This window comes from Panthera pardus, unplaced genomic scaffold (assembly GCF_024362965.1).
Source record: "Panthera pardus isolate Hobbes unplaced genomic scaffold, ASM2436296v1 HiC_scaffold_22, whole genome shotgun sequence".
Classification (NCBI taxonomy): Eukaryota; Metazoa; Chordata; class Mammalia; order Carnivora; family Felidae; genus Panthera; species Panthera pardus.
In genome coordinates, this window is record NW_026526788.1 from 30,804,457 (window position 1) to 30,832,128 (window position 27,672).

The 27,672-nt window shown below is 47.2% G+C and overlaps 2 protein-coding genes across 3 annotated transcripts in view; both read right to left on the minus strand.

The window, feature by feature from the left end:
* LRRC20 (leucine rich repeat containing 20) overlaps positions 1 to 5,006 on the minus strand; it is an 87,129-nt gene extending 82,123 nt beyond the window's left edge. The window contains exon 1 of one of the 2 annotated variants that reach the window (XM_019444426.2): positions 4,907 to 5,006. In XM_019444426.2, the coding sequence (XP_019299971.1) occupies positions 4,907 to 4,973 (67 nt within the window). In that variant the 5' untranslated portion in view covers positions 4,974 to 5,006. The remainder of the gene's footprint in view (positions 1 to 4,906) is intronic. The other variant, XM_019444425.2, reaches the window with a different exon arrangement.
* The window catches only part of PRF1 (perforin 1), a 261,612-nt gene that overhangs the window by 76,667 nt on the left and 157,273 nt on the right, over positions 1 to 27,672 (minus strand). The gene's annotated exons all lie outside the window — the stretch shown is intronic.

Here is a 27,672-nt window from a genome sequence, read left to right on the forward strand (position 1 = left end):
AGGGAAATTGGATCACTGGGGGAGAAAAGGCTTAAAGAAGCTTGTGGAACACAATCAAAATTCTTAGGTGGCAAAGACATGAAAGAGCAAACTAGACAGGTCTCCAACTCCCTGTTTATTACAGAGAAGGAAACTGAGGCATAGAGAGGGACCAGATGACCTGGCCAAGGTCAAAGAGAGTAAATGGCAACAATCTGGCCAGCCCAGCTCCACATCCAGTGCTCACCTCTTTACAAAAGTTGCCCCCAACACCGGCAGCAGCACCCCAGGGACAGAATGAACTTGGGGCCAAGGTCAGTGCCCATTCCCAGCTTCAAAGACAGCTAGGTTGCTCAATGAACTCGCCCTGAGGATCAGAGGCAGAAGCATGTGAGGACAGAGAGAAGGGGGTGAGGGTAGTGCTCAGAGTTGCTAACGGACACCATGAAAAAGGCCCTGTGTGCTCAGCTACACAGGAAGGGCAGGCAAGACTGAGCTGGGGCTGGCCAAGCCCCCCTTCCACTGAGTGACAGGGGTGAATTCCGTGTACGGGTGCATCTCACCAAGGAGGCTGACACTGAAGGTTTGAGACACACAGTGCAGTGGGAAAAGACTGTTTTTTGAAGACAGGTCTAGTGCCCAACTCTGCCATTTATTAGTTCAGAAGCCCTGGGAAAGATTCCTAACTACTCTCAGCTGTAGTTTCTTCATCTGAGAAGGAGATCTTAGTAACACCCACCTCACTGGATTCATATGAGGACTGAACAGAAATACATACATCTTTCCTGGGCCCAGGGCCCAGGACATGTAGGTCTGAACAACTTATAAAGAGGATAAAACAGTACACATGCAGACATGACACTGGCCTCTAATCCTAGTCTCATACCCATGTGACTTTGAACAAACAACTCAGTGGAACTCATCTTTGAGGAATGACTAGAATCTCCCTCTCCACCTCCAGGAAGTCCTCCCTGATTGCCTTGGCCCTCAGTGCTTTCTCCTCCCTCTGAGTTTCAGCAGCACTTAAGGTCTTAGCACAAGCCACTTGGGTTGTTTATGAGCATTTTACAGTATACATATTTGTCTCCCCAGTCAGCCTGTGTGTGTGCAGGGAGCAGATCTACACTGTGCTCTCCCCCTGCATTTTATACCACATGCTGAATACAGATGCCTAGTTAGTATCCTTCAGTGGTGATGATGATGATCAACAGCCACCATTTGGGTTTCAGATCTATATACAAGCCAGTGGATTCTTATAATAAATCTAAGGCACTGTCTAAATGAGAAGGGTCCTATAGTCAAATGCCTACAAGTGCTAGGTAGGCAACTTGCGTAAGGCGGGCCAGGGTGGGACAGTGAGGAATAGTGGTGACTATGGCAAACTAAACCCAACACTTCCACCATGCTGCCCTTAGGACCATCCCTTAAGCCTGAGTCATAGCAATGTCGTCGGGGTCTTGGCGACTTACTCTAACCCCTATGAATGGGAAAACTGAGGGTCCCAGAAGGGAGGTAAATGAGCTAAATGCAAACAGAAACCTAGGCCTCCTAATCCCAGCCTAGGAGTCTTCCTACTGTCCCATGTTCCTTCCTTGCCCTATCTCCAGTATTTGTCATCAATAATCACAAACATGTATTGAGCATCCACTAAGGTATAGGGCATAAGAATGAAGAGGACAGAAATACAGGATAGAGCTCTGACTTGTGATTTTCATGGAGAGCTTTCTAGGAAACATACCGAGGCAATCCTGGCCACACGGCACAAGGGCAAGAGAAGGTAGATCTCTAAGCCGCCCAGGGTCTGTGCTAGCCCTGAGTGGGATTCCCTAGGCTGATTTACTTTCAACCAGGCCCTATACTTACAATTCTACTAGCTGTCACCAGGTAAGGTGGGGACAGGGCGGGGGTGCCATAGGCCATTGAGCCCACTGATGAAAACCAGTCAAATTAAAAACCTCACCCCTGGTGGCAAGCTAAGACACTCTATGGTGTGGGTCGGAGAATGGGCATCAAAGCAGGAACAGGAGTGACCTGCAAAGTCTGGGAGGCAGAGCAGGTAACTAGGAGGAAGGGCCCCGTACAATCCAGAGGATGCTCTGGGTAGCACAGATGTACCCTAGACCTCCAAGAAGTTCCTGCTGCCTAAAATCGCCACCCTCACTAACTGGCCAGGAAACCCCCTTCCCCTCACCTCCCCTCCCCTCTCAAGGGAGAATTCCTTCATAAAGTCCAGCTGATTGTCCCTCTCCCAGGTCAGATGACAAAGGCTTGTCCCTCTGGCACAGAAAGGACTGTGAAATAGGAGCCTGGCAGGGCCAGGTATGGCATAAGGCCCAAGATGGGAGCAACGGGCCCAGACTGAGGGAAGACCAGATGGGATGATGGGAGCCTGTACTGGGTCCCTAAAAGGGCACTGCAAGGTTGTCCAACTTCACTGACTGCTCCCTTTAGATCCAACCCAATACTAGTCCTCTTTGACCAAAAAAAAAAAAAAAAAAAAAAAGGAAGATATATTTAGCATATAACAACCCCAAAAAGGAGGTAGAGATAAAAATAAAGTTGCTCCTGTTTTCTGTTTTCGAGAAAAATAGGAAACTTTCTGGGTCACATAAGTGGCACAGAGAGCTAAGGACCTACTTCTAACTGAATGCAAAGGCCCCTAGGCATGGCTGCCCCCAGGGTATCAGGGCCCCTGTCTATATAAACAACATGAGTCAGCCAAAATCTGCATGTCAGCCCCATTCTGGCCACCAAATCTCTTGCAATCCTACAAAAGAAATGTTATGCTGGCCAGTGGAAGCAATCAGCATGCAAGGGAGCCCTCCTGGAACCAGAACCCACCCACAGGACCCCAGGATAACCCCACAGGGTCAAGTCTGGGCTCCTTGAGGCATCTGGCCAACCCCACAGGCAGAGGTGATGGTAGAAGGAAGTCAGAGTGTCCCCAAGGGACTGCAGGGAAGCCTTAGCTAATTTCAAGGCAAGTGCTCCAAATCGTGGAGACCCTGGAGCACAGGGTCCAAAGCCATACTCGCTGCTGCTACCCCAGCAACACATTCCTCTCCATACACCCCCAGCTCCCCTTTCCTCAGAGTGCACATCATAGTCTCAGGAAATGTCTAAATCCAGCAAATATCTTCTGGGCACCTCCTAAAAGGCCCACACAGGGGGAGTCAAGTTACAGACACAGGGCATGGGCCAGAATGAGCCTCCCCTGACTAGGAGAAACTTAGTGACAAAAGGAAGAATGAGCCAGATGCCGGCAGGGCCATGATGCCAGGCCCAAGGAACATGTGTGCCCTCTGCATGAAGGAGAGAGAGACATGGTCTGAGCAAAGGGACCCAAAGAGATCAGAGAAAGAGGGAGACAGGTAGCCAATTTGTCTGTCCCCAGACTGCTGGGGGAGGGAGCTGTAGGACCTCCTAGAACTCTGTCCTCCGTTTTTCTGCAGTGAGCTAGGGAAAGTTTTTTGAGGACAGCCTAAGACCAGAGTTTGGAAAGTTATCAGTGTTTGTGAGCAGCCGCATTTGTAAAACGGAAATTCCACCTCCCTTGCTGGGTTTTGAAAAGTAAATGAGATATAACTTTCTAGAAAGGTCTTTGCAAACCTTAAGCACTTCCCACACTGATGCATGACGAGTCGGTGATTGAACAAGTACAGACGGTAAGTTGGGATATAATAAACTGAATGCCAGAAAAGTTGTCTTCCTTTGTGGGAGCTGGCAACAGGCCCTCCTGGATCTATAACCTAGCTTCACCGGGAGACAAGGCTGGAGGAGGGAGGATTTTTGCTTAAACCCTGACTGCAGCCTGCTGCTGGGGCTCCTGTCATCACCAGTGAGAATACTACCTTATCTGGAGCCCCGAGATCCCTGCAAAGGAGCTGCTGCGACACCCCTTCCGCACCAGCTGCTCCTATATTTAGTTACTGGTGTGGTCACTTGGGAACTTTAGAGCCTGGCAGCCGCTCCTAAGGGCAACTCGAGCCTCTTGAGCCATGTGTGCAAGCTTCCCCACCGCTGGCTCCTGCGGGTCCTTCCGGCCACGCCAAGCGGGGGAGCAGGTGGGAAGGTGAGAGGCTGAGGGCTGGATGGTATCCAAATAGCCCCAAAAGCCCTCGAGACCTGGACAGGGTTGACCCACTTTTCCACCCAAGGGAAAGCAGTTCGCTGGGGCATGAGCGGGACGGGCCGGCGCCTGGTTTTGAGCCTTGGGGTTCGAAGCGCCGTGCGCGCTCTGCTCCGGGCACCTAGGCATCCTAGGACGGCGTCTCTAAGGAGTGTGCGCCGGGGCCAGGCCAGGGTCCCCGCGCCTGGCACAAGGGGCCCGCCTCACTCGTCTACCCCACCCCCCGGCGCCCGCAGCCAATGGCTCCTCGTCGCCGGCCCCCGGCTCGCGCGGCAGGCGGGGACTGGGAGAATAAAGCAAGCAGTGGGGGAACGCTGATGCTAGCCGAGGGCCGAGGACTCCCGCGCTGCCCGGAGGCCAGGAGGCATGCTCCGAGGCAGGCGTCTGCAGGCCCTCAGAACGGAAGCAAGCCCAGAAAACGCTGCTTCAGGAACGAAATACACAACAGCTTCTACCGGCAAGGGCGCCTCCCGCGGGGACCAAGGCCCGGCACCGCTTCCCCAGTCTCCCTATTCCCTGCCACCGCTGCGCCCACTCCCGCGAGCCAACCGGGGTCCAGCAGCAGTTTGCAAACAGGAGCCGGCACGTCGCCGGGCCCCTTGGCACTGCAGAAGCCGCAGCTGATGCACCGCTGCTCTTTCCACCCGGTGACCTGGGGGAGGGGTGAGGACGCTGCAGAAACGGGGGCACTTCTCTCCCTCTCGCCCCCAGCCCTCCAGCGCTCAGCCTCAGACTACATTTACTTTGCGGGGCACGAAGCGTGGGGACCCGTTCTGGGCCGCTCTCTGCTCCACTTACAGCGACAATGCCTCCTAGCGCCCTGCGCAGCGCAGTCACGCTCCCTCGGCCGCCGGCGGCGCCCCATGCAACAGCGGCGCGCTGGAGCGGGCGGGGCGCGGAGCGCGGGACCGCGGGCTCTGCGCGCACAACCGCTCGGCCAATCGCCGCGCGGGCATAGATGCCGGGGCGGGAGCAGGCCGCGGGCCCGGGCCGCGCGCAGCCAATCAGTGAGCCGGTCCTCACGCTGCGCCCAGGAGCGGCGCGCGCGGAAAAGCGGCCCGCGCGCTCTCGTCCTCAGGGTGGATCCGCTTTGTGTGTGGCTTCTGGAGGGAAAACGACGAACGTGGGTGTAGACGGTTCGAACGCGTCGCACAGACCCCGAAATCAATAAATAGGACTCCAGATTCTTCTCGACAGAATAGAGTTGAATTAGCCAGATCAGGAGCACTTTGAGAAACGTGAAGATGGGGGGATAGAAAACTTTTCATGTGATGACTTAAGCTGCCCATTCGGGTTGTTAGAGACCATTGTGGCTGCACTAAGTTAGCTCACCTTTCTAAATTCCAGCATTCTCCTCTATACAGTAGGAATTAAAATACATAAATACTTTACAGGAGTCACTGTGAGGATTAATACATGAAATGTTCCGGGCAGCGCTGAGCATGACAGCTCAGGGAAAGGTGGCTGCTTCACAGGTCTTTATTTATGGAGGACTCACCATATACCCTTTACAAGGCACTATGGAGACGACCAAAGAAGCGAGGCTCCTGACTCAACCCATGGCAATGATCAACATGTCAAATGCTCTAAAAGCGTGTATTAAATATGTAGGAGTTCTGAAGAAAGAACATTTAACTCGGCCTCCGGGGACTGGGGCAGTCAGATAAGGAACACACATTCCCCTGGGTCTTGATGGATGTTACGGGTTGAATTGTCTTCCCAAAAAGAGGTATCTTGAAGTCTTAACCCCCAGTACCTCAGAAAGTGACCTTATTTGGATCATTGCAGATACTAGGTAAGATAAAATCATACTGGAGTAGGGTGTGAGTGGTGTTCTGATCAGAAAAGACAGACACACACAGGGGGAAGGGCATGTGAATACAGAGGCAGAGATGGGAGTGATGTGCCTACAAGCCAAGGAACCCCAAGGACTGTGTGGGCAAGGACCCGAAGGTAGGAAGAAGCAAGAAAGGAAGTAACTCTGCAGACATCTTGATTTTGGACTTCAAGCCTCCAGAACTATGAGAAAACATATTTAAGTCACACAGTTTGTGGCAATTTGGAAACTAATACAGTGGATGAGTAGGAATAAAGGGAAGGGGAGGAGAAATGCCTCCAAAGAAAGTCTTTCAACCTGAATGCCTTGTGTATGCAGGATCCTGTGTCTCAGGGTATGTCAAGAGCAAACAGACACAGACCCGCCTTCAAGGGGTTACCACTCAGGTGGATGCCTGAGTGGCCATGTTTTCTGACTCCTTCTCAGGAAGACTGTCTATGGAAGTCTTTCCCCAAACTCGTCATCACTCTATCCCTGCCACATACAAACCAGGTACAAGATACAAATAATAATTGGATCAAGTCCTGTTCTGCCCAAGCCAAGATCCTTACTACTCTGGACAAAGCAGACCCTGCCACTTGTTTCACTTAAAACCACCCTTACAGAGCACCTGGCTGGCTCAGTCGGTAGACTATGCATCTCTTAATCTTGGGGTCAGGAATTCTAGTCCTATGTTGGGTATCATCATAAAGCTTACTTAAAAAAAAAAAAAAAGCCACCAGCCTTACATCTCTGGCCAATTTCCACACGTGGATGTCTACTCTTCCCTGCCAGGCCATACACAGATCTGAGATTGCCAGTGCAGTGCTTCTGTGCACATAGTAAGGAAGGTCTCAGTAAATGCCATTGACTGATGGTCCCAGCCTAAGGCATCCCATATTCGTGCCTTATCATACTCAGTCCTATCTCCCAGGAGTTTCATCCTGGACCCTCCAACTCTACATGGGCAAGACTCCTGCCCAGCTCAGACACCACATCTTCTGCACTTACGGCACCATGCCCATTATTCTGCCATCTCTGCACCAGTCTTTTCTCCCAAGACTCTGCCTGATTTCAAATCAACCAGAGCTTGGCACACGGGAAGTGCTTATATCAGTCAGCACTTTGTTTTCCTGTCTAATAAAACACGGCAAAAGGCAGGAGTGTCTTAAAGCAATAAATATTTATTTAGTTCGTGATTTTACGGGTCAGCATTTTAGGTTGGGCTCAACTGGGCAGTTCTTCTGGTCTCAGCTGGATTCCCTGATGCATCTGGGGAGAGTAGCTAGGCAGCCAGAGGCCTCTGCTTCTGGGGAGATGGTTCACTCTCAACTGAGGTAACTGGGCCACAGGTCTCTCATCCACCAGCCGGCTAGCCCAGGCTGGTTAACACACAGCCACGTGGTTCCCAGAGCAAGAGTGGAATCATGCAAGGAAGGTCTCTGGAGGTCTAGGCTCAAAACTGGCATAAACGACACTTCCATAGTCGTATTGACTAAACCAAGTCACAAGTCCAACCCAGGTTCAAGGGCAGGGAAATAGACTCCATCTTCTGATGGCCGGAGCAGCAATGTCACATTGCAAGGAACATGGTTACAGGGGGAGGTAGAGAATCAAGGCTAGTTTTGCATTCTACTGCAGTGCTCAATAAATATTCCCATGATACCCAGCACACAGTGGGTGCTCGGTCAATATCGATCGGCAGTGCTAAGATTTTCAGTCGTGATGTTTACTGATCTCATTCAACACAGTGAATTGGTAAAATGCTATCTCTCACTCACAAGATATCCATTGCCACCTTCAGTTTCAGCATAACAAATGAGAGGGTCAGGGCTGGGCAAGGGAAAGCCCCACTGAAGCTTCTCAGTTAAGAAGTTCAGCTGGCCCCAAACAGGCTCCTGCTCCCAAACAGAGCATCTTTGGAGGTCTGGGCCCCATAGAGACCTGGTCCAAGTGTGGTCACCCAGACAGAAGCCATACACCTTCACCTGTAAACAGAGAGAGGCTTGGGTATTTGCCAGAGCTCAAAAACGGCCCAGTGGCTTTCCTGAAAGCCTCCCAGCTGCCTGCCAGATAGGAAACCTCTTGTGCAATGGCAAATCGTTATCTGGCTATTTCCTGAGGGTGTGCCCCTTGCTCAGCAGGATAAATTCTCAGCGTACCTGTGGACACTATCCTGTGGCCAAAGCCAGCAGCTCAACTCCAATGACTAAGAGCCCTAATGGGGGACCACTTCCCATCAAGAAATTACTACAATCAATGTCAAGTAGGATGAATCCTAATCCAATACGACTAATGGCCTTATAAAAAGGGGAAATTTGGACACAAACAAATATGCATAAAGGGAAGACAATGTGAAGAGACACAGGGAGAAGAGGGACATCTACAGGCCAAGGATTGAGGCCTGGAACAGATCTCCTCTCAGCCCTCAGCAGGAACCAGCCCCGCCAACATGTTGATTTCATACTTCCCGGCCTCCAGAGCTGTGAGACAACTGTGGTACTTTGTTACAGCAGCCCTAGAAAACCAATACAAGACCTTTAATGTCTCCTTCTCCAGCCGGTTCTCCCCATCTTTGTCCTTATTGTCCTTATTGAGGGAAAAGTACATTTAGGTAGAAACAAAACCTGAAGTCCCATTAACCTGTGTGAGCCAGAGCCTGCGTATCATCCTGTGCCTTCCCGAGTCCTCCACGGTGGGCCACACCCCTGCCTGGAGCTAAGTTAGCAACAGGCAGGAACTGGAGGTCCCAACACATCACTATCATCCTAAGCGGAAGAGCAGTTCACCCAGACCCTCTTCCAGAAGTTTCAGCCTGGTCAGAGGTACCCATCGTGGGGACCCCTCCAGGACTGCAAGGTTTGCAAAGAGGAGCAGGAAGCAGTCACTTCCCTCAGGACACAAGCACTCTGCCATGACAAGTACGATTTGTACAAAACGTGACTTTATTTTTTTTGATGTTTATTTATTTTTTATTTTTTTGTTTTTGAAGGAGAGAGAGAGACAGAGTGTGAGGGGGGAGGGGCAGAGAGAGAGGGAGATGCAGAATCCGAAGCAGGCTCCAGGCTCTGAGCACAGAGCCTGACACGGGGGCACGAATTCACAAGCAGTGAGATCATGCTCTGAGCCAAAGTCAGATGCTTAACTGACTGAGCCACTCAGGTGCCCCCCACAAGTGACTTTAATAAAGTGTTTCTCAAGCTTCAGCCGTAGCTGATATTTGCTATACCTGAACCCACCCACCTGGTAGTGAACTTGAGCCAGGTGTACAGACTCAGAGAGTTCATTCTGCACATTCCTTTCCAGCTCTGCACTCAGTGGTGCCACCTTGGTTATTGGAAATTGTATGATGGGAGGGTTTATACCATGGGAATCAGCACACGCTCTAAATTGGGCCTTTTTTTCTTGGAGAGGTGGTTTACCAGCACACGATACTACTATTTACTTTTTTCCCTTTTAAATTGACTCATGTTTTAATGTTTATTTTAAAAGAAAACTTTGTATCCTTACTACACATGGAAAGTAGTATCATTTGTCATAGATAGAAAGTAACCAGAAAAATAAATATGGTTAAGTCAGTTATATCCCAATAAAACTGGAAAAACATGTTACATATAATGAAATGAATGAAATGACACAGCATTATTGTTGCCTGCTGACGGCCTGCTCCAGAGGCTGTTCTCTTTGTTATAAAAGGAGACCAGCAAGTGCTAGGGAGAGAGTAAAGACACGGCAGTGCCTTGGTTAATTCACAATGATTGGACGAAATTTAAAAAGGGAATCCCTCTCTCAAAGCATTGCTCCTGGACCTCCAAGAATACAGCTCCCACCTTGGGAAAGACTGTCCTATTACAATGGAGAACTGGGGGTTCAGCGATATCAAGTAAAGTGTTTCAGGGGAAGGCTGCTCCCAATTTGCCCACCAATCACAGGAAAATATTCCCCTTGAAGAAGTCTTAAAGGATGAGCTGAATTCCAGTAGGCACAGAAGGCCAAGAAGGGCATGTGAGAGAGAAAGGAATAGGGAAGGGAAGACCATTCCTGGAGTGGGGTTCAGCTTGAGCACAGGTTTAGAAGCCAGGAGGCAGAAAGTATTCTGGGAACACCCAAGTGCTCACCTCCAACTGAGGCCTCGAGGATAAGGGGTCGTGGGAATGGCATGCAAATGTATGTTGAGTCATCACGAGAACCTTTGCTCTTGGGATGACAAGGTGATACTTGATTTCCTGGGTGTTTCAGTTAGCTTTTGCTTTGCAATAAACCACCCTGAAATTTAGCAGCTTACAACAACAGACATGTATTATTCCTTACAGTTCTGTAGGTCAGCTGGACAGTTCTGGTCTGAACTGGCTGGGCTGATCTCTGCAGTCAGCTGGCACCTGGCTGGGGCCAATGGTCTAGAACAGCCTGACTCCCGTTATCCATGCAGTTGGTAGGCTGTTGGTGGAGGGGCCTCAGTGAGGACAGACTGGGACCTTTCGCTCTACGTGGTCTCTTAGGACCCAGGGGACCAGCTCAGTCTAAAAGACAAGCCCATGGTGAAAGCACCTTCCAAGCCTCTGCCTAGTGGCACAAACTTTTCATTACCTCATTAGCCAAAACATGGCCAAGCACAGAGACAATATGGAAGGGCCACTAAGGGAGTAGATACAGAGAGGAGTAAACACATTGCAACGGTAACTGCAACCATCCCCCCACAGCACGTAACGGAAAGCTTTGAAAACCTACAAGTAAGGTAGTGACCTGATTAGAGAGGCACTCTGGGAGGAAGGAACAGAGCGTGGGATGATGTGAAATAACAACAACAACAACAACAACAACAACAGCTTATACCTAAATGGGATATAGTTTAGACCTAAACAGTTTATACCTAAAATGTCACTTTTTCCACCAGGCACTCTGTGTTATCTATTCCGTCTTAAACACACACACACACACACACACACACACACACACACACACACACACACACACCTGTTAGCAGCCCCATTTTAAAGATGAGGAAACTGTAATCCCTATCAAAATAACCCCAGCATTCTTCACAGAGCTAGAAAAAATAATTCTAAAATTTGTACGGAACCAGAAAAGACCCCAAACAGCCAAAAGAAATCTTGAAAAAGAAAACCAAAGCAGCAGGCATCACAGTCCTGGACTTCAAGCTGTATTACAAAGCAGTAATCATCAAGACAGTATGGCACTGGCACAACAACAGACACTCAGATCAACGGAACACATCAGAGGACCCAGAAATGGACCCACAAATGTATGGCCAACTAACCTTCCACAAAGCAGGAAAACATATCCAATGGAATAAAGACAGTCTCTTCCGCAAATGGTGTTGGGAAAACTGGACAGTAACATGCAGAAAAATGACACTGGACCACTTTCTTACACCATACAAAAAAATAAACTCAAAATGAATGAAAGACCTAAATGTAAGACAGAAGCCATCAAAATCCTAGAGGAGAAAACAGGCAACAACCTCTGTGACCTTGGCTGCAGCAACTTCTTACATGATGTGTCTCTAGAGGCAAGGGTAACTAACAAAAGCAAAAATGAATTATTGGAACCTCATCAAGATAAGAACCTTCTGCACAGCGAAGGAAACAATCAACAAAACTAAAAGGCAACCAACGGAACGAGAGAAGATATTTGCAAACGACATATCAGGGGTTAGTATCCAAAATCTATAAAGAACTTATCAAACTCAACACCCAAAAAACAAATAATCCAGTGAAGAAATGAGAAGACATGAATAGACACTTTTCCAAACAAGACATCCAGATGGCCAACAGACACATGAAAAAATGCTCAACATCACTCATCATCATGGAAATACAAATCAAAACCACAATGAGGTAACCACCTCATACCAATCAGAATGGCTAACATTCATAACTCAGGACACAACAGATGTTTGCAAGGATGCAGAGAAAGAGGAACCCTTTTGCACTGCTGGTGGGAATGCAAACTGGTGTAACCACTCTGGAAAACAGTATGGAGGTTCCTCAAAAGGTTACAAATAGAACTACCCTATGACCCAGCAATTGCACTACTAGGTATTTATCCAAAGGACACAAAAATGCTGATTTGAAGGGGCATATGCATCCCAATGTTTACAGCAGCACTATCAACAATAGCCAAATTATGCAAAGAGCCCAAATGTCCACAGGCTGATGAACGGATAAAGAAAATGTGCTGGGTATATATATATAGAGAGAGATAGAGATATATAGATACATAACATCTAAATGTTATATATATATATATATATATATATATATATATATATATAGACACACATATATATATATACCCATATATATATATAAAATATACATATATATAATGAAATCTTACCATTTGCAACAACATGGATGGACCTAAAGTGTATTATGCTAAGCAAAATAAGTCAGAGAAAGACAAATATCCTATGATTTCACTCATATGTGGAATGTAAGACGCAAAACTGATGAACAAGTGGAAGGGAAGCAAAGATAAGATAAAAACAGAGAGGGAGACAAACCATAAGAGACTCTTAATACAGAGAACAAACTGAGGGTTGCTGGCGGGTTGTTGGGTGGGGGTATATGTAAGTGATGAATCATTAAATTCTCTTCCTGAAATCATTATTACACTATAGGTTAACTAACTTGGATTTCAATTTTTAAAAATAATCATAATAAAAATTAAAAAAAAAAATTTAAAGTCATCGTGAGCAAAACCAAAAAGAAATAAATAAGTAAAGAGGAGGAAACTAAGGCACAGAGCGGTTAAAGAGCTTGTCCGAGGTCACAGGGTGGTAGAATTCAAATTCAACCTCTGGTAGCCCAACTCCACAGTCTGCTTGTATAGTGACCAAACTCTGGAAGGGCCCATGTGAGATGGTGGTCCACGTGAGGAAGACAAGGACCTGATGTAAGGGAGCTGTCGAGAGAACAGAAAAGGGACAGATTCAGGAGATGCTTTCAAGACAGACTGGGCAGCACTTGGTAAGGATGTGGAGATGAAGGAGAAAAATGTGTGGGCGAGGGCGGAGGTGTGGGGGACCAGGCTATGCCCTGTACAGAACAAAGGACATGCGGTCTAGGGGTAAATAAAGATGAGGGAGATTCAGGGGACATTGAGAAGGACATCCATTGGGAGCTGTCCAACAAGGTCTTGGAGATAGAGTCAGGAGGTCCAGAGACAGACCAGGGCTGGAGCTCAGGAGGCAGTTTCACCAGTCCAAGGCCCTGGTCGAAAGCATGTGACAGGAGAAGAACCCTCAGAGACAAAGAGAGTGGCCCCAATGAAGCTATAGCTTCTGGCAGTCCTAGACTGGGGAGTGGTGCCAGAGGCCCCCAGGGTACAGAATTTAAGGAGCCACTCACTCTCCACTGCCAGTCCCACACTTGCACAGCCTCAAAGTGCCTCTTTAGGTGCGGCCTTGCCCTAGCCCCGCCCCTAACTCCTGGGTCCTAGTGAGAAACCGAAAGCCAGAGACAGGTCTGCAATGTGACTTGGGAACAAAGCACATGTAAGACATGTCACAATGAGAGCACGCCCCCCCCCCCCCAACACATACACACACACTGCACACTGCATTAAAGGTACTATGTCTGCAAGTACACATGGGATGCCCCCACTTTATTCTCAGGGGGTACATCAAGTAGGGTACAGCTAGGCTGCTGTTAAGAAAGACCCAAAAATACTTCCACTGAAATAAAATACTTGTTTCTCTCTCTCCTGAAACCGGTGATCTACGGAAGGTTGACAGGCCTGCTCCAAAGGTCATCTAAAAACCAGATGGCCGGTTCCTGTGTCATCCTCAATACGCTTCTTCCACCTCTGGGTCCCAGGCTGCTCCTGGAGTTAGAACATTTCTGAGCTGGCAGGAATGAGAAAAGAAAATGTCCGGAGCAAGCCACTGTGCCTTTAAGGAGATGACCCGAATGTTTCATGCATCGCTTTTGTTCGCATCCCATGGCCCTGGCTTGGTCATGTGACCACACCTCACTGCATGGGAGGCTGGGGTAAAGACAGTCCATGGCTGAGGGGTCATATGCTGAACTAAAACTTGTGAATTTTATTATGAAAAAGAAGAAGCTGAAAAGGGATACTGGGGAACAACCAGTGTCTCTACCAGAGGGAGGTTTGAGGTAGGGGTTCCTACAATTCAGTAGGTGGGGACTAAGCCAAAGAAATAAATGCTGGGGTGCTGGGCTAAGTTGGTTGGGTGTCTGGCCCTTGATTTCAGCTCAGGTCATGATCTCACGGTTCCTGGGTTCAAGCCCATGTCAGGCTCCATGCTGATAGTGCGGAGCCTGCTTGGGATTCTTTTTCTCCCTCCCTCTCTGCACCCCCCTGCTCGTGCTCACTCTCCCACTCTCTCTCAAAATAAATAAATCAACTTTAAAAAAGGAATAAACCTTGTTTTTCATGCTCAGACTACTGGGGCCCAAGAAAATATGATCCATAGATACAGATTTTGTGTTTATCTTACAAGCTACTTATAGTCTACTTGCAAGCTACTTGAGGGAAGGGCAGACACTGATTGTGGAAGTAGCCTCTAAATGGCACAGGGCTGGAGACCCTACGTGCTTAGGGAGTGTTTATTAACCAACTGTTTGTTTATCAACAGACCAGGAAATGCATCCTTTCTCTGCACTCTTTCTTATGGATCAGCTTTTCTTGTCTCTGACTCCCCGGGATATTGGCTGATGCAATTGGTGGCCATTCCAAATTCTGCTGCCTTCTTTCTTCTCAGTCAATTGAATCCCATTTTGTTTGGGGCAGCGCTATGTCAATGAAATACTTGCTTTCTCTGTCTCTCTTGAAACCAGAGGAAGCCATGTGTCATGGTCTGCCTGACCCTACTGTCTTAGAGCCGCCATAACATGGTACCACAGACTGGGTAGCTTAACCAGTGGACATTTCTTGTCTCACAGACCTGCAGAGTGTTGGTAGGACAGGTTCCTTTCGAGGGTTGAGGGGAGGCTCTGCTCCAGGCCTCTCTCCTCGGCCTGTAGATGGCCACCTTCTTCCATTGTTTCTTTACGTGGCCTTGCCTCTGTGCGTGCCTGTCTCTGTCCAAATTTCCCTGGTGTTTACACATACACCGGTCTTATTGGATTAGGACCAACTCTAACAACGTCTTTTTACCTTGGCTGATTCTTTAAAGATGCAATCCCCAAAAAAGGTCACTTTCGGAGGTACTGATGCTTAGAATACCAACGTATCCTTTTTGGAAGGACACCCGTGACAGCAGTGGAATAAAAACAGAAATCAACTGGGGGTATTCGGGAAAGTACTTACTTTCCTGATTAGACAACTTTCTTCCTGCCTTGAATGTGACTACGATAGTTCTCTGACTGTGACAGGGGCCCTGAACCAACTCCAGCAACCTCAAGGCTCTGGACACCTGCTTACATGGCTTTTATTCAGGATTTTGAGGACATTTTCCTCTTATCTGCAGCTGAAAGCATTTCTAACCAGCCCAGCATCTCCCTGGACAGCTGTTAGTTCCTCTGCATCTGTTAGGGGACATTCAGAACCTTTATATGAGAACTTCCCATTCACCTCTCTTCCCATGTCTTATTCTACAAGTCATGTGACTTCCAGAGCAATGGCGAGACACGGGCACACATCCTCTACCGAAATGCCTGAAGAGGCTGGGCTTTGAAGAGATGCAATATTGGAACCGAATGGGCCGCAGAGAACCGAAGAGCTGAACCACAAGCGTATCCGAAGCAGTAAGACCAGCGGGGTGGACAAGAAAGGGAAGTGGAGGCAGAGGAAAAAGCAGACAGGTCCAGCAACGCTTCTTACTGCGGCGAGTAGGGAAGGGGCTTTTCCGGGATTAGTGACATAGCGGAATCTAGAGAAAATCCCAAGGGAACTTCCTCCGTTGCTGACATATGATAGTGTAAAAGCAGAGGCTGGATGGACACTGGAGAACACCTAGCTCAGGTTTAATAAACTCGGATGCTTCTAGAGTCCAGGCAGTAGCATGAGTAGGCAAAGCCGCAGGTGAAGACCGTGGAGAACAGGCCACTGGATGCAGCAGCTCTCAGTCAGCAACCCGTCTGGATCCTGCGCTCTGGGCCCAGAATTGCTAAACCTGATTTTTCCAGAAAAGCTAGACATCCGTTTTCTTATGTTGAACTCTCCAGCTTTTTAACATTGGAAACTCATTAACAACTTTGAACCGTGTATGAGCCAAACGGAATGCATCTGTGAGCCAGACGTGGTCACCAGAGTGCCACCTCTGGTCCAGCCCCATGTCACACGCAAAGCAGTAGACCACACTACAGTATCCTCGCCCTGAGTGCCTCCAATGACGCAGAGTTCATTAAAAATCCACTAAACCCTACAATCCACTTCTCTCCTGCAGCTTTAGAAGGAGTAAAGACCTCTTCCTCGGTACCTCTATTGCACCTTTCCCTTTGGCTGTTAAAATAATGCCATACGGAGGCAACAGGCATGTCAGAGTCTTTCAGGCTCTCCATATTGGATTAAGAGGCAGAGGAGATAGAAATGCGTGGATGAACCTGAACATTTAGGAGGCAGAAAAGGTAGGTCATGGGACTGACTAGAGCTGAGGAGTGAGGAAAAGTGGAATTGGAGTCTGACCTTTAGTCTCTGGCCGGAGTGAGCAGAAGATGATGGTCTCATGTTCCGGGAAAGGGCAGGCGGGAGCGGGGAGGATGTGGAGAGGGAGGAGGGGGCAGACGGCAGGCTCGACTCACAAGATGTACAGTTAGAGGTGCCTGAGGGACACCGAGGCAGCAGTTAGATATCTGGGCCGGGAGTTCAGTGAGGAATCTGGACGGAAGCCATAGGTTTGGCAGCCCGCGGTGGATGCTTAGAGCATAAAGGAGTTGGGGGAGCTTAATGGACAGAGGTGTGGGGTGAGAAGGGAAGGGGACCAAGGACAAAACCTGGAGAACATCAACATTTCCATGAGGGCAGAAGAGTAACAGATGGCAGATAAAGACCGCAAAGGAGACTCCAGGAAGGGACAGAAGGAAGCAGAAGGGACCAGTGTCCAGAAACTCAAAGGAGGAGAAAGGGCGGAGAAAAAGAGAACAGTCAGACGGGGACCAAAACGTGTCTGCTGGATGGGACATCAAAGCAGCTTCTGAGCTACTGCAGGGTGGAGGCCTCACTGAGGCGACTGAAGAGTGAATAAACGGAAATGACAGCATGATAAGCCAGCAAGTGTAGACAATCCGGAAGCTTGGCTGGTAGGTAGGGAGGAAAACATGGCCATAGCGAGGAAGGGCCTTGGGCCCCAGAGAGGGGTGTTTAAAGCTGTAGAGACCTGGGCATGTTTAAACTTTGATGCCAGAAAAACCAGAGGAGACAGGAAAAATCCCGTCGAAGATACAGGAGAACACAAGACTAAATTCTGAGGCTCCTCAACGTTATTTTTACAACATAGAATAGAGCCTTCTGGATAACTCCATGTCTTAATCTTCTCAGCTTTCCATAACAAAAATATCCTAGATTGGCGGGCTGAAACAACAGAAATCTGTTGTTTTATAGTCCTGGAAGCTGGGAAGTTCAAGAGGAAGGTGCCAGTTGATTTGGTTTCTGGTGAGGTCTCTCTTCCTGACAGTAGATGGACACCTTCTCACTCTATCTTCACATAGCAGAGAGAAAGTTCTGGTATCTCTTCCTCCTCTTATAAAGGCACCAGCCCTATGGATTAAAGCCTTACCCTTACGACCTCTTTTAACCTTGGTTACCTCCTTCTAGGTCTCATCTCCAAGGATAGTCACCCCATCTCCAAATACAACATGTGCCTGAGGTTAGAACTTCAACATATGGATTGGGGGCAGAGGGGACACATCCAGCACCTCGTGCCACATACTTGCCCATTTATCTGTTATGGGAGCAGGCTATTTGGCATTGCGTGGGCCTTCTCGAACTGCCAAACTGAAGCTCCCTTCACTTGACCTGTCCCTCTTTTCTCCCCCTGTGTTTTCCATCCTCAAAGCAGAAACTCAAAGGGAGGACATTGTTAAGAGAGTTGCCTGGTGATCAAAATACAAAATGTTCTTCTGAAAGAAGGAAGGAGTCTGAAACTTCCAAGAGAAACACATTCATGCCAAGCCCTGGGGGTGGCTCAGTGTGACTGCTGTACGGACACATTATTCCCACCAAGGATGCCCCGACATACAAGGTTAGCTTCCGTTGTCCAGATAAGTCATGACAAAAGTGAGTTTTTAGGATGCCATTATCCGCTTTTCCCCGAGTTTAACCACCGCACAATCCCCGTCTCTCACTGCACTCATCCTGACTCCTCCCGATAAATTTTTATTTATTCACCAGACGGTTACTGAGCACACTCATGTGCCAGGCACCATGCTAGTCTGTGGGGAGAAGCGGAGACCATGATAGACTGCTTTCATGGATCTTACAGTCTAGCGGAGGGGCACATAGTAATTGATCACACAACTACACCTGGACAGGTCATGTGCAGGCGAGGCATACAGTGACCTGAGAGCCTCTAACGGGAGACTGGGCCTTGGCACTCTGTGAATGAGGGGTTCGTCCTCCCATCTTTCAGATGACAGAATAGCTTCAAAGTTCATGATCATATCAGAAGCAGGGGGGAAAGCCAGCATTTGAATCAAGGCATGTCAAAGCCTAGGCACAATAGACTGTTCCCAACCGCGGCAAGAGGCTAGAGAATTTCTAGAAATATAGCAGGTGACCTTGGGCAAGTTAGCTTCTCTAAGGCTGCTCCCTCATCTGGAAAACATGCATAATAATATCTACCTTGTATGGCAGTTGGGAATACAGAGATAAGATCCCTAGAAGGCCTAGTACAGCACCTGACTCAGCCTGCATGCCTACAAAATTATCTATGATCGTTATCACCGTCTGAACACATTCTGTCTCTTATGTTGCAGGAGCTCGGGAAATGGATGCTGTTCATTGCCCAGTGAATTCAGAAATGTGACGATAAAGAATGGGAACCCAAGGGACATCTTGCCCTCTTTACAATGCAGGAAGCCACAGGGGCAGGAGAAAATGCACATGATGGCCAGCCAGAAGCGGGAACGCTAGTCCCAGCTCCCTGGCCTCTCAGAGAAGTCATAACCTCTTTGAGCCTCAGTTTCTTTATCTGTAAAACGTAGGTGAGAATAATAAGCAGCTTGCCTCCATCGCAGGGCTGTGGCTCAGCTTAAGTGAAATAATGGTCCAAAAGTGCTTTGTAAAGCGGAAAAGTGTTATCCAAAGATAAGGGGTGATTATCTTTATGGTGATACAGATCTTGTGTGGATGGCCTCATTACAGGAGGTGGGGCCAGCCTCCCTCCACCCTTGGGAAAGACAGAACTAGAGGGAACAGAGGCACCAGATAAATGTAGGGAGAAGGAAAGAGTTTTGGAAAGCCACGGTGGCTAACCACAATAAGAGACTACAGGGAGGGTATCCCTGGGTCAGAGACACGCAGGCCATTTCCATTTTTTTTTTTTTTTTTTTTTGCAACTTCAATTATATTATCAAATGTTAAACATTCCAAGAAAGAGCTGCCGAAATGTGGTATATTTTGCATGTTTCATTAATAATTTGCATGCTCAATGGCAGTAACTCAGGTATGGACCTAGGGGTCCAGTGTCTGGCCAGCGGTGGGGGGGGGGGGGGTGTCACAACTGCACTGCAGCTTTCCAATCCCAACTATCTAGATAACCTCATTCAGAGATAATACCTAACTAGTACATTTGAGGCCACATGAGACTCTCCTAGTCCCCCATGGTAGGCTCTGGGGGAAGAGGCAGAGATATCTTTAAATTCTCATCTGACAAACAGACTGTGGTATGTCCATAAGTGGACTATTACTCTGCCATAAAAAGGAACGGACTACTCATACAAGCAAAACATTGTGCTGCATGAAGAAGCGAGACATTAAATAATACATACAGTATGATTCCACGTATATAAAGTTTGAGAACACAGTTAATCAGCAGCCATAGGAAGCAGATCAGTGATTGCCTGGGGTTTGGGCTTTGACAGGGGCATGGTTGATTGCAAAAAGGTTCAGGGGTACTTCTGGGTATGAAGAAATATTCTACATTTGATTGTGGTGGTGTTCACAAGAATAGAAACATTTGACCAAACTCATAAGCAAGCATACTTGAGAAGGGAGCATGTCAATTACACCATCGCTCAACTGAGAAACAAAAGTTCTCATCTGAATAGGGCCACGCCAGACCAATGTGCCCACAACTATGTCTGCTGTTTTATCTCTCGGCTTCCACAAAAGGTTTTTCAAGTCAGTTCAGCACATACGGACCACAGGATGCTTCTGAGCCAGGCCCCGCGGGATTTGAGGCAAGGACGTTCTCATCCTCGTAGAGTTAGCAGTTCTGCAGGGGACCAGATACAGAAGCAGACAATGCTCCTGCACAAGGTCGGTACAAGTGACCTCAGTGTGCACAGGGACCTGCCAGAGCTCAGAGGCAGGGTGCCAACCCTGGCTGGGGAGAGGAAAGTCCAGGAAGGTCGGCCTAAATGGAGTATTAAAGGGGCTCAGGCAGTTGAGCATCCGACTTCGGCTCAGGTCTTGATCTCAGGGTTCGTGAGTTTGAGCCCTGTGTTGGGCTCTGTGCTGGCAGCACAGAGCCTGGAGCCTGCTTTGGATTCTGTGCCTCCCTCTCTCTCTGCCCCTCCCTGCCCTCCCGTCAAAAACAAATAAACAGTAAAAAAAAAAAAAACATTTAAATGGAGTGTTAAATAAAAGTGTGTGTTAGGCAGGGAAGGGGTGGGGGAGGAGACCATCACTCCTGGTAGGATGTTCACTCTATGGGACATGGGGCGTCTCTGCCTTGTTTACTGCTATATCCCCTCCTCCAGAAAGCACCTGACACATAGTAGATGCTCAGTAAGGATTTGTTGAGTCAACAGACAGTAACAGCAAACACGGGGGTCTGCAAACTATGGCCCGCAGGCCAAATCCGGCTGGCTGCCTGCTTCTGTGAAGAAAGTCTTACTGGATCTACACTCATTTGTGCACATGTTGTCTAGGGCTTCCCTCTCACCACAGCAATAAAGTCAAATACTTGTGACAGAGCCCATCTAGCCTGCAAATCCTAAAGTATTTACTCTCCAAGTTTGCTAACCCCCGACCAAAGGCAAGAGGGGACGCTTCTGGAGTTTAATCCCCCCCCCCTTTTTTTAAGTTTATTTATTTATTTTGAGAGAGAGAGAGAGTGTGTGTGTGCAAGCATGCACGCGAGTGAGGGAAGGGCAGAGACAGGGAGAGAGAGAATCCCAAGCAGGCTCTGTGCTATCAAAGCAGAGTCCAAAGCGGAGCCTGATCCCACGAACCATCAAATCATGACCTGAGCTGAAATCAAGAGCCTATTGTTTAGCTGACTGGGCCACCCAGGCGCCCCCGGAGTTTAATCCTTAACTCAAGGCTAGGAGGAAGGAAGCTAGGTAAGGTGAGAAGAACAAGGGAATGAATCCTAGTGTCCAGTTACAAAACAGATATCCACATTTTCTTACCCTTTGTGGTGGATAGGTAGATTGGTACACTCAACACCTGTTCTAACTTCTTTCCGCTGTGCCTTCTTGCACTGCAGGGGCTGGAAAGCTAAAAGATGGCAAGCCCCCCCAGATGCGTGTCAGGGGTTGGGGTTCCACCAGTCAGACGCCTTCACACAAGACTTGAATTCAGAACGGAGTTAAGTAGAGGGGGGAGCGGCTTTGTTGCTCCAGGCATCCATTTTCTGGATGGATCTAGTGAGCTCTGTGTGGCTTTGAGGCCAACGGTCTGACGGCAGCTCTCGGATCCCTCATCGTGGCTAAGGTGGGGCTGGCAGCTGGGACAGCAGCTGCTTACTCCCCAGTTTCCTGACTCTGGTCTGGGTAGCAGCTCTCCTGGAGGGTCACTTCTGCAGGGTTCTGAGGGTCATCCCTGGAGGCCTAGCCTGGAAACCATTCTTCTAGTGCATGAAATTTGTTTTAAGCACCTGCTATTCTGAATAAACCTCTTCTGTTACTACAACTGACTCCTAACTGATAGGCTGTTTAAAAACATATGTTGTCCTCGGTTCCCCCCACTTCCCCTGCTTGCTCTCTCTCTCTCTCTCAGCCCCTCCCCTGCTTGCTCTCTCTCTCACAAATGAACATTTAAAAAGATAAAAACCTGTTGTGTTCTTTAAATGAAACCATGTAAACATATGTGTTTAGCTATTTACATGTTTTCCCATTAGATTCCCCCTTAAATGAGAGAAGAGGAATTTTTTTTTTTTTTTAAAGCATAAATCCATAAGGACTAAGAAGTCAGGAAAGGATACGGCAGAGGACCCATGATAGTTACAACATTCTGGAAGTTGGAGAGCAAGGTGGTGTTGGACAGAGAAGGACTGGCTTAGAGTCTTTAAAAGGAACAGCTGGGACCCCCAAATCTCTTTCACTATCCTGCCCAGCCAAGCACCTTTCCCTCCGTGATACCCACAGATGATGGGAGGTTTACCTCTGAGAGAGGTTGAACAATAGATACAGGAGGTCTGGGGGACACCTGGGTCTTCAGAGACATACTCCAGGCGTGGCCTTGTGGCCTAGGGAAGGCGCTGTACTGAAAGCAAGTGAAAGTCTGCATTCTGAATGGAGAGAGTCCCTACTCCCTGCCTGGCCCCAGCTTGGTTTTCAGAACCCAGGCCCGGACTTCCATTCCCCTGGCAGGAATATGGAGGCTGCTTTTTTGGGGAACACTGACCAGCAGAAGAGAAAACATCTATAGATACTGACGTTTGGGGATCCACCCCCCCCCCTCCTATGAGATAGCAGGTCTGGGTCTGATTACCATACAAAGAATCTCCTTCTGAGACAAGCTCCACTCTCCACCCCAGAGCTTCCTTAAGTATTTTAGTCCCTCATGAATGGAGAGCCAAAGATCATCAGACATGTGAGGAATGTTTCTAACCTGAAAAAGGGGGGCTTAAAAACAGGCAGAGAAAGTAAACCCAAGGAAATAGAGACAATGCAAGTTGGAAAAGACAATTCCAGAAGACTCCAACATTTCAGGGAGATAAAAGACAGTGCATTATCTAGGCTATTATATTGCTGGCCCCCAGTGAACTCTAACTCCTAGTTGAGAGACTCTTGTCCTCTTCCCCATTGCTTGTGGGCTTGGCCACGTGACTTGCTTTGGCCAAGGGGACATTAACAAGTGTGGTGCGAGCAGGGATTTAGCAGTGCTTGCACAGTGGGTTTCTCTTGTTAAAGCACTTATAATCTTTGTGAGCTTGGGCAAGTGTCACGGTTTTAAAATATGTCTACAAATCCTTGGATATGTCACCCTTCAAAAGGTAGAGCCTAATTCCCTCCCCAGAGAATGCTGGCCTTACTGAGTGACTTGATTCTAATGAACAGAATGTGGCAGACGTAACGGTAGGATACGTGATTTCCAAGGTCAGGTCATGAGATTCACTGTAACTCATTCCCTATTCCCTCTCAGTTCAATCACTCAGGGAGAAGCCAACTGCTATGTCATGAGGACACACGAGCAACACTGGAGAGGTCCACATGGTGAGGAACTGAGGCCTCTTGCCTCTGGCCATGTGAATGAGCTTGGAAGTAAATCCTCTGACCCCGGTCAAGCCTTCAGATACTTACAGACCTGGCAAGCATCCTCATTTGCAACCTCATGAGAGAGTGGCTTTCACGTTCCTGACCCTCAAAGACTGACAGATAATAAATATGCATTGTTGGGGTGCCTGGGTGGCTTAGTCAGTTGAGCGTCCAACGTTGGCTCAGGTCATGATCTCGCAGTTCGTGGGTTCGAGCCCCGTGTCAGACTCTATGCTGACAGTTGGGAGCCTGGAGCCTGCTTCGGACTGTGCATCTCCCTCTCTCTCTGCCCCTCCCCTACTCAGTCTCTCTCTCTCTCTCAAAAATAAATAAACATTAAAAAAATAAATATGCATAATTTTAAGCACAAGTTTTGGAGTAATTTGTGACACAGCAATATATAACTAATACAGCAAGTTATTCCACTTCTTTGAGCCTCAGTTCCCCATCTGTAAAACGGATATAATAATGGAGGCTACTGTATAGGGTTGTTGTCAGGAATACACGAAGCAGTGGTATACATAAATTATTCGAAAGAGTGAGACACTGGACGTGAGTTGTGGTGACAGTCATTGCTCTGTTGATTCTAAAAGTACTCTGCCAACCTACAATGGTCCCACTTCCTCAAGTTCCTCATTCGGAAGTACGTTTCCCCACAGAATGCTAGTTTAAGAAGCAGGTTTTTGTCAAGACAATTCAACAGGGAAAGAATAACCTTTTCAACAAATGGTGCCAGTCGAACCCCTACCTCACTCCATATATAAAAATTAAGTTATAATGGAGCAAAGACCCAGAAGTAAGAGCTAAAAGTATAAAACTCTTAGAAAGAAATACAAGCATGAATTTTTGTGGTCTTGGATTAAGCAATGGTTTCTTAGGAAACCAAATGCACAAGCAACTAAAGGGGGAAAAAAATCAATAAATAGGACTTTACTGAAATTAACAACTTTTGTGCTTCCAAGGAAACCATCAAAAAAAGTGAAAAGAACCCACAGAATGAGAGAAATTATTTGCAAATCATCTGTCTGATAAGGTTGCAGTTTTGGGAATGTTTATAAAGAACATGTAAAATTCAATAAAAAGACGACCCAATTTTAAAATGGCCAAATTATATGAAGAGATATTTCCCCAAAGAAGATATACTTTGGAGCATCAATAGGAACATGAAAAGATGCTCAACGTCATTAGTCACCAGGGAAATGCAAATCAAAACCATAATAAGATACCTCTTCACACCCACTGGGATGGCTATAATCAAGAAGACAGATAATAACAAGTATTGGCAAAGATGTGGAGAAATTGGAACCTTCATACATCGTTGGTGGGAATGTGAAATGGTACAGCCACTCTGGAAAACAGCCTGGCAGTTCCCCAGATGGTTACGTCTAGAGTTACAATATGAGCCCGCAATTCCATTCCTGGGTGTACACCCAAGAGAATTGAAAACATATACTCACACGAAACTTGCACACAAATGTTCATAGCAGTGTGATCCTAACAGCCCCCAAATCGAAACAAACTAAATTTCCATCAACTCATGAATGGATAAACAAAATGTGGTAGGTATATCCATGCAACGGAACAGTATCAGTCATTAAAAAGAACAAAGTACTGGGGCACCTGGAAGGCTCAGTCGGTTGAGCATCCAACTTCGGCTCAGGTCATGATCTCAGGGTTCATGAGTTCAATCCCCGCATCAGGCTCATTGCTGTTAGTGCAGAGCCCACTTTAAATCCTCTGTTCCCCTCTCTCTGCCTCTCCCCTTCTTGCCACTCTCTCAAAAATAAATAAACATTTTAAAAAAAAGAGTCTAAAAAAAGAAGGAACAAAGTACTGATATATGCTACCCAAAGGTGAACTTTAAAAACATGCTAAAGGGGCACCTGGGTGGCTCAGTCGGTTGAGCGTCCGACTTCGGCTCAGGTCACCATCTCGCGGTCTGTGAGTTCGAGCCCAGCATCGGGCTTTGTGCTGAGGGCTCCGAGCCTGGAGCCTGCTTCGGATTCTGTGTCTCCCTCGCTCTCTGCCCCTCCCCCGCTCATGCTCCTTCTCTTTCTCTCTCTGTCAAAAACAAATAAACATTGACAACAAATTTTTTTTTCAAACACGCTAAATGGAAGAAACCAGTTGCAAAAGGCTACATGATCTCTGATTTCATTTATATGAAATGTCCCAATAGGGAAACCTAGTAGTGATACCGTAGTGATTGCCCAGGGCTGAGGAGGTTGGAGGTAAATATGAGCGACCGCTAATGCATCCTGGATATCTTTTTGGGGTGAAAAAATGTTCCGACGTTAGACAGTGGTGATGATAGGTGAATGATTTTGTGACTATACTAAAAACCACTGAATCAGCTTTAAAGGGCTGAATTTTATGGTAAACTATTATATCTCAATAAAGCTGTTACACACAAAAAAGAGCAAGTTTTTCGAAAGGGTGTGAAAAAATTAGTTGAGGGTTTGTGTGTGTGTGTGTTTTTTTTAGGGTATTCTAGAGGTGATAATATCTAGCCATTCATGCGCACACACAACCACGTGCACACACACACACGTTTCATTTCAAAAGCCCCACGAAAGCAGTTTTGTGGGGTTTCTGAAATCAGGACAGGTGGCTATGATACCTTCCATGTGGGGAACGAAGACACGGGAGCTCCCAAGAGGAAAATAATAAACCTCCATTAATTTCAATACGACCTTCCCAGGAGACAATTATTTGTTAAACACCTTATATGCTTCGCTCACAGGACTACTCAGTGAGGTAAAGGTGTTAATATGAATGAGGCCCAGAGAGTGTGACTACCTTGCCTGGGGTCACACAGTTGTTAATGGAAGAGCTCCTTCCTGCACTCCAGGCTGCCTGTCAAGATGAATTAAAAAACAGGTGATACTTCCCTGTCTCTGCAATTTCAAAATTGAACCCTGGTGTCAACCTTATTTACTTCATTTCATTCCATATTCCAACCCAATCTTTGGCCAGAAAGATCTCCCTGTTCATCTCAGAACATCCCAGTATCTATCATCAAAAGCGAGATCAAGGAGGGATGCACGCTGTAATCACACACTTTGTTTTACACAGATGTAAACGAGTATCCCACCTTTTCTTTCCCCTGGAAAGTGCCTCCTTCCTTGACATAGGCAAAGCCATAGAACTTCCAAGGTTGAGCTCAGTCCCCTCCAACCCTGGGGACCGTCAAAGGTTCTTCTTCCTGAATTCTTGGACACTCACCACAAAATTGGTTCCATGTCATGCTCTGGCCCAACCTGACCACCAATCACAGCATTTGCTCCACTATGTAAGTTTGTTTGTTTCCATCTTTACTAAGCAACCGTTTGGCTCTCTCAGTAGTGAGGTGGTAGCTGTTTTCCTCTGGCTAAACACTTAATATCTTGTAGCTTCAATTTCCTTATTGGCAAAACGGGAATGATGGTAGGATATTTGGTGGTAGTCATGATTCTCTTTTCAATTCCATCTTGGATATGTTGCGGGTAGAGACAATGCTGCCTAGAGCAACAGTCCTCAAAGAGTGGTCTGGAATTTTGGGGGTCCCTGAGACCCCTTCCAAGGTTCTGTGAAGTTTCCTCTTTTTAAGTACATACTTGTAGGAGTCTGGGTTTCCTTTACAGACTTGAATCAAAATAATACATCACAACAGTTTGAGTACAGAAACAGATGTGAGGCTCCAGCTGACTTCTATGGAACACACATTAAAATGTTTGCCAAAAAGTAAAACAATGCCACGCTTCTCAGTGATGTCTTTTTGTTTCGGAAAATAGAATTTTTTAAATAAACGTGTCATGTTAACATGTAATGACATTATTTTATAAACTAATGAACATTTAAAAAATTCTCAGTTTTAATTTCTAATATAGCAATTATAAACAGATATAATCCACACACACAAAAGCTCTTCAGGATCCTCAATAATTCTTAGGAATGTAAACTTTGAGACTGAAAAGTTTGAGAACCCCTAGAGGAAAGAATGGCGTCCCAAATCTAGATTTTTCAGGTACCTCGTGTTCTCAACCTTTCTCTGTGCTTCGGTTCCTTTCTCTCTAACATAATAATAATCCTTGCGACACGGAGAATTATTAATTTTTCTTTTGTTAATGTTTATATGTTGCATTATGTGTGTGTGTAAGGACTGTCTCTGGAAGGATTCACAAGTACACAGCTGG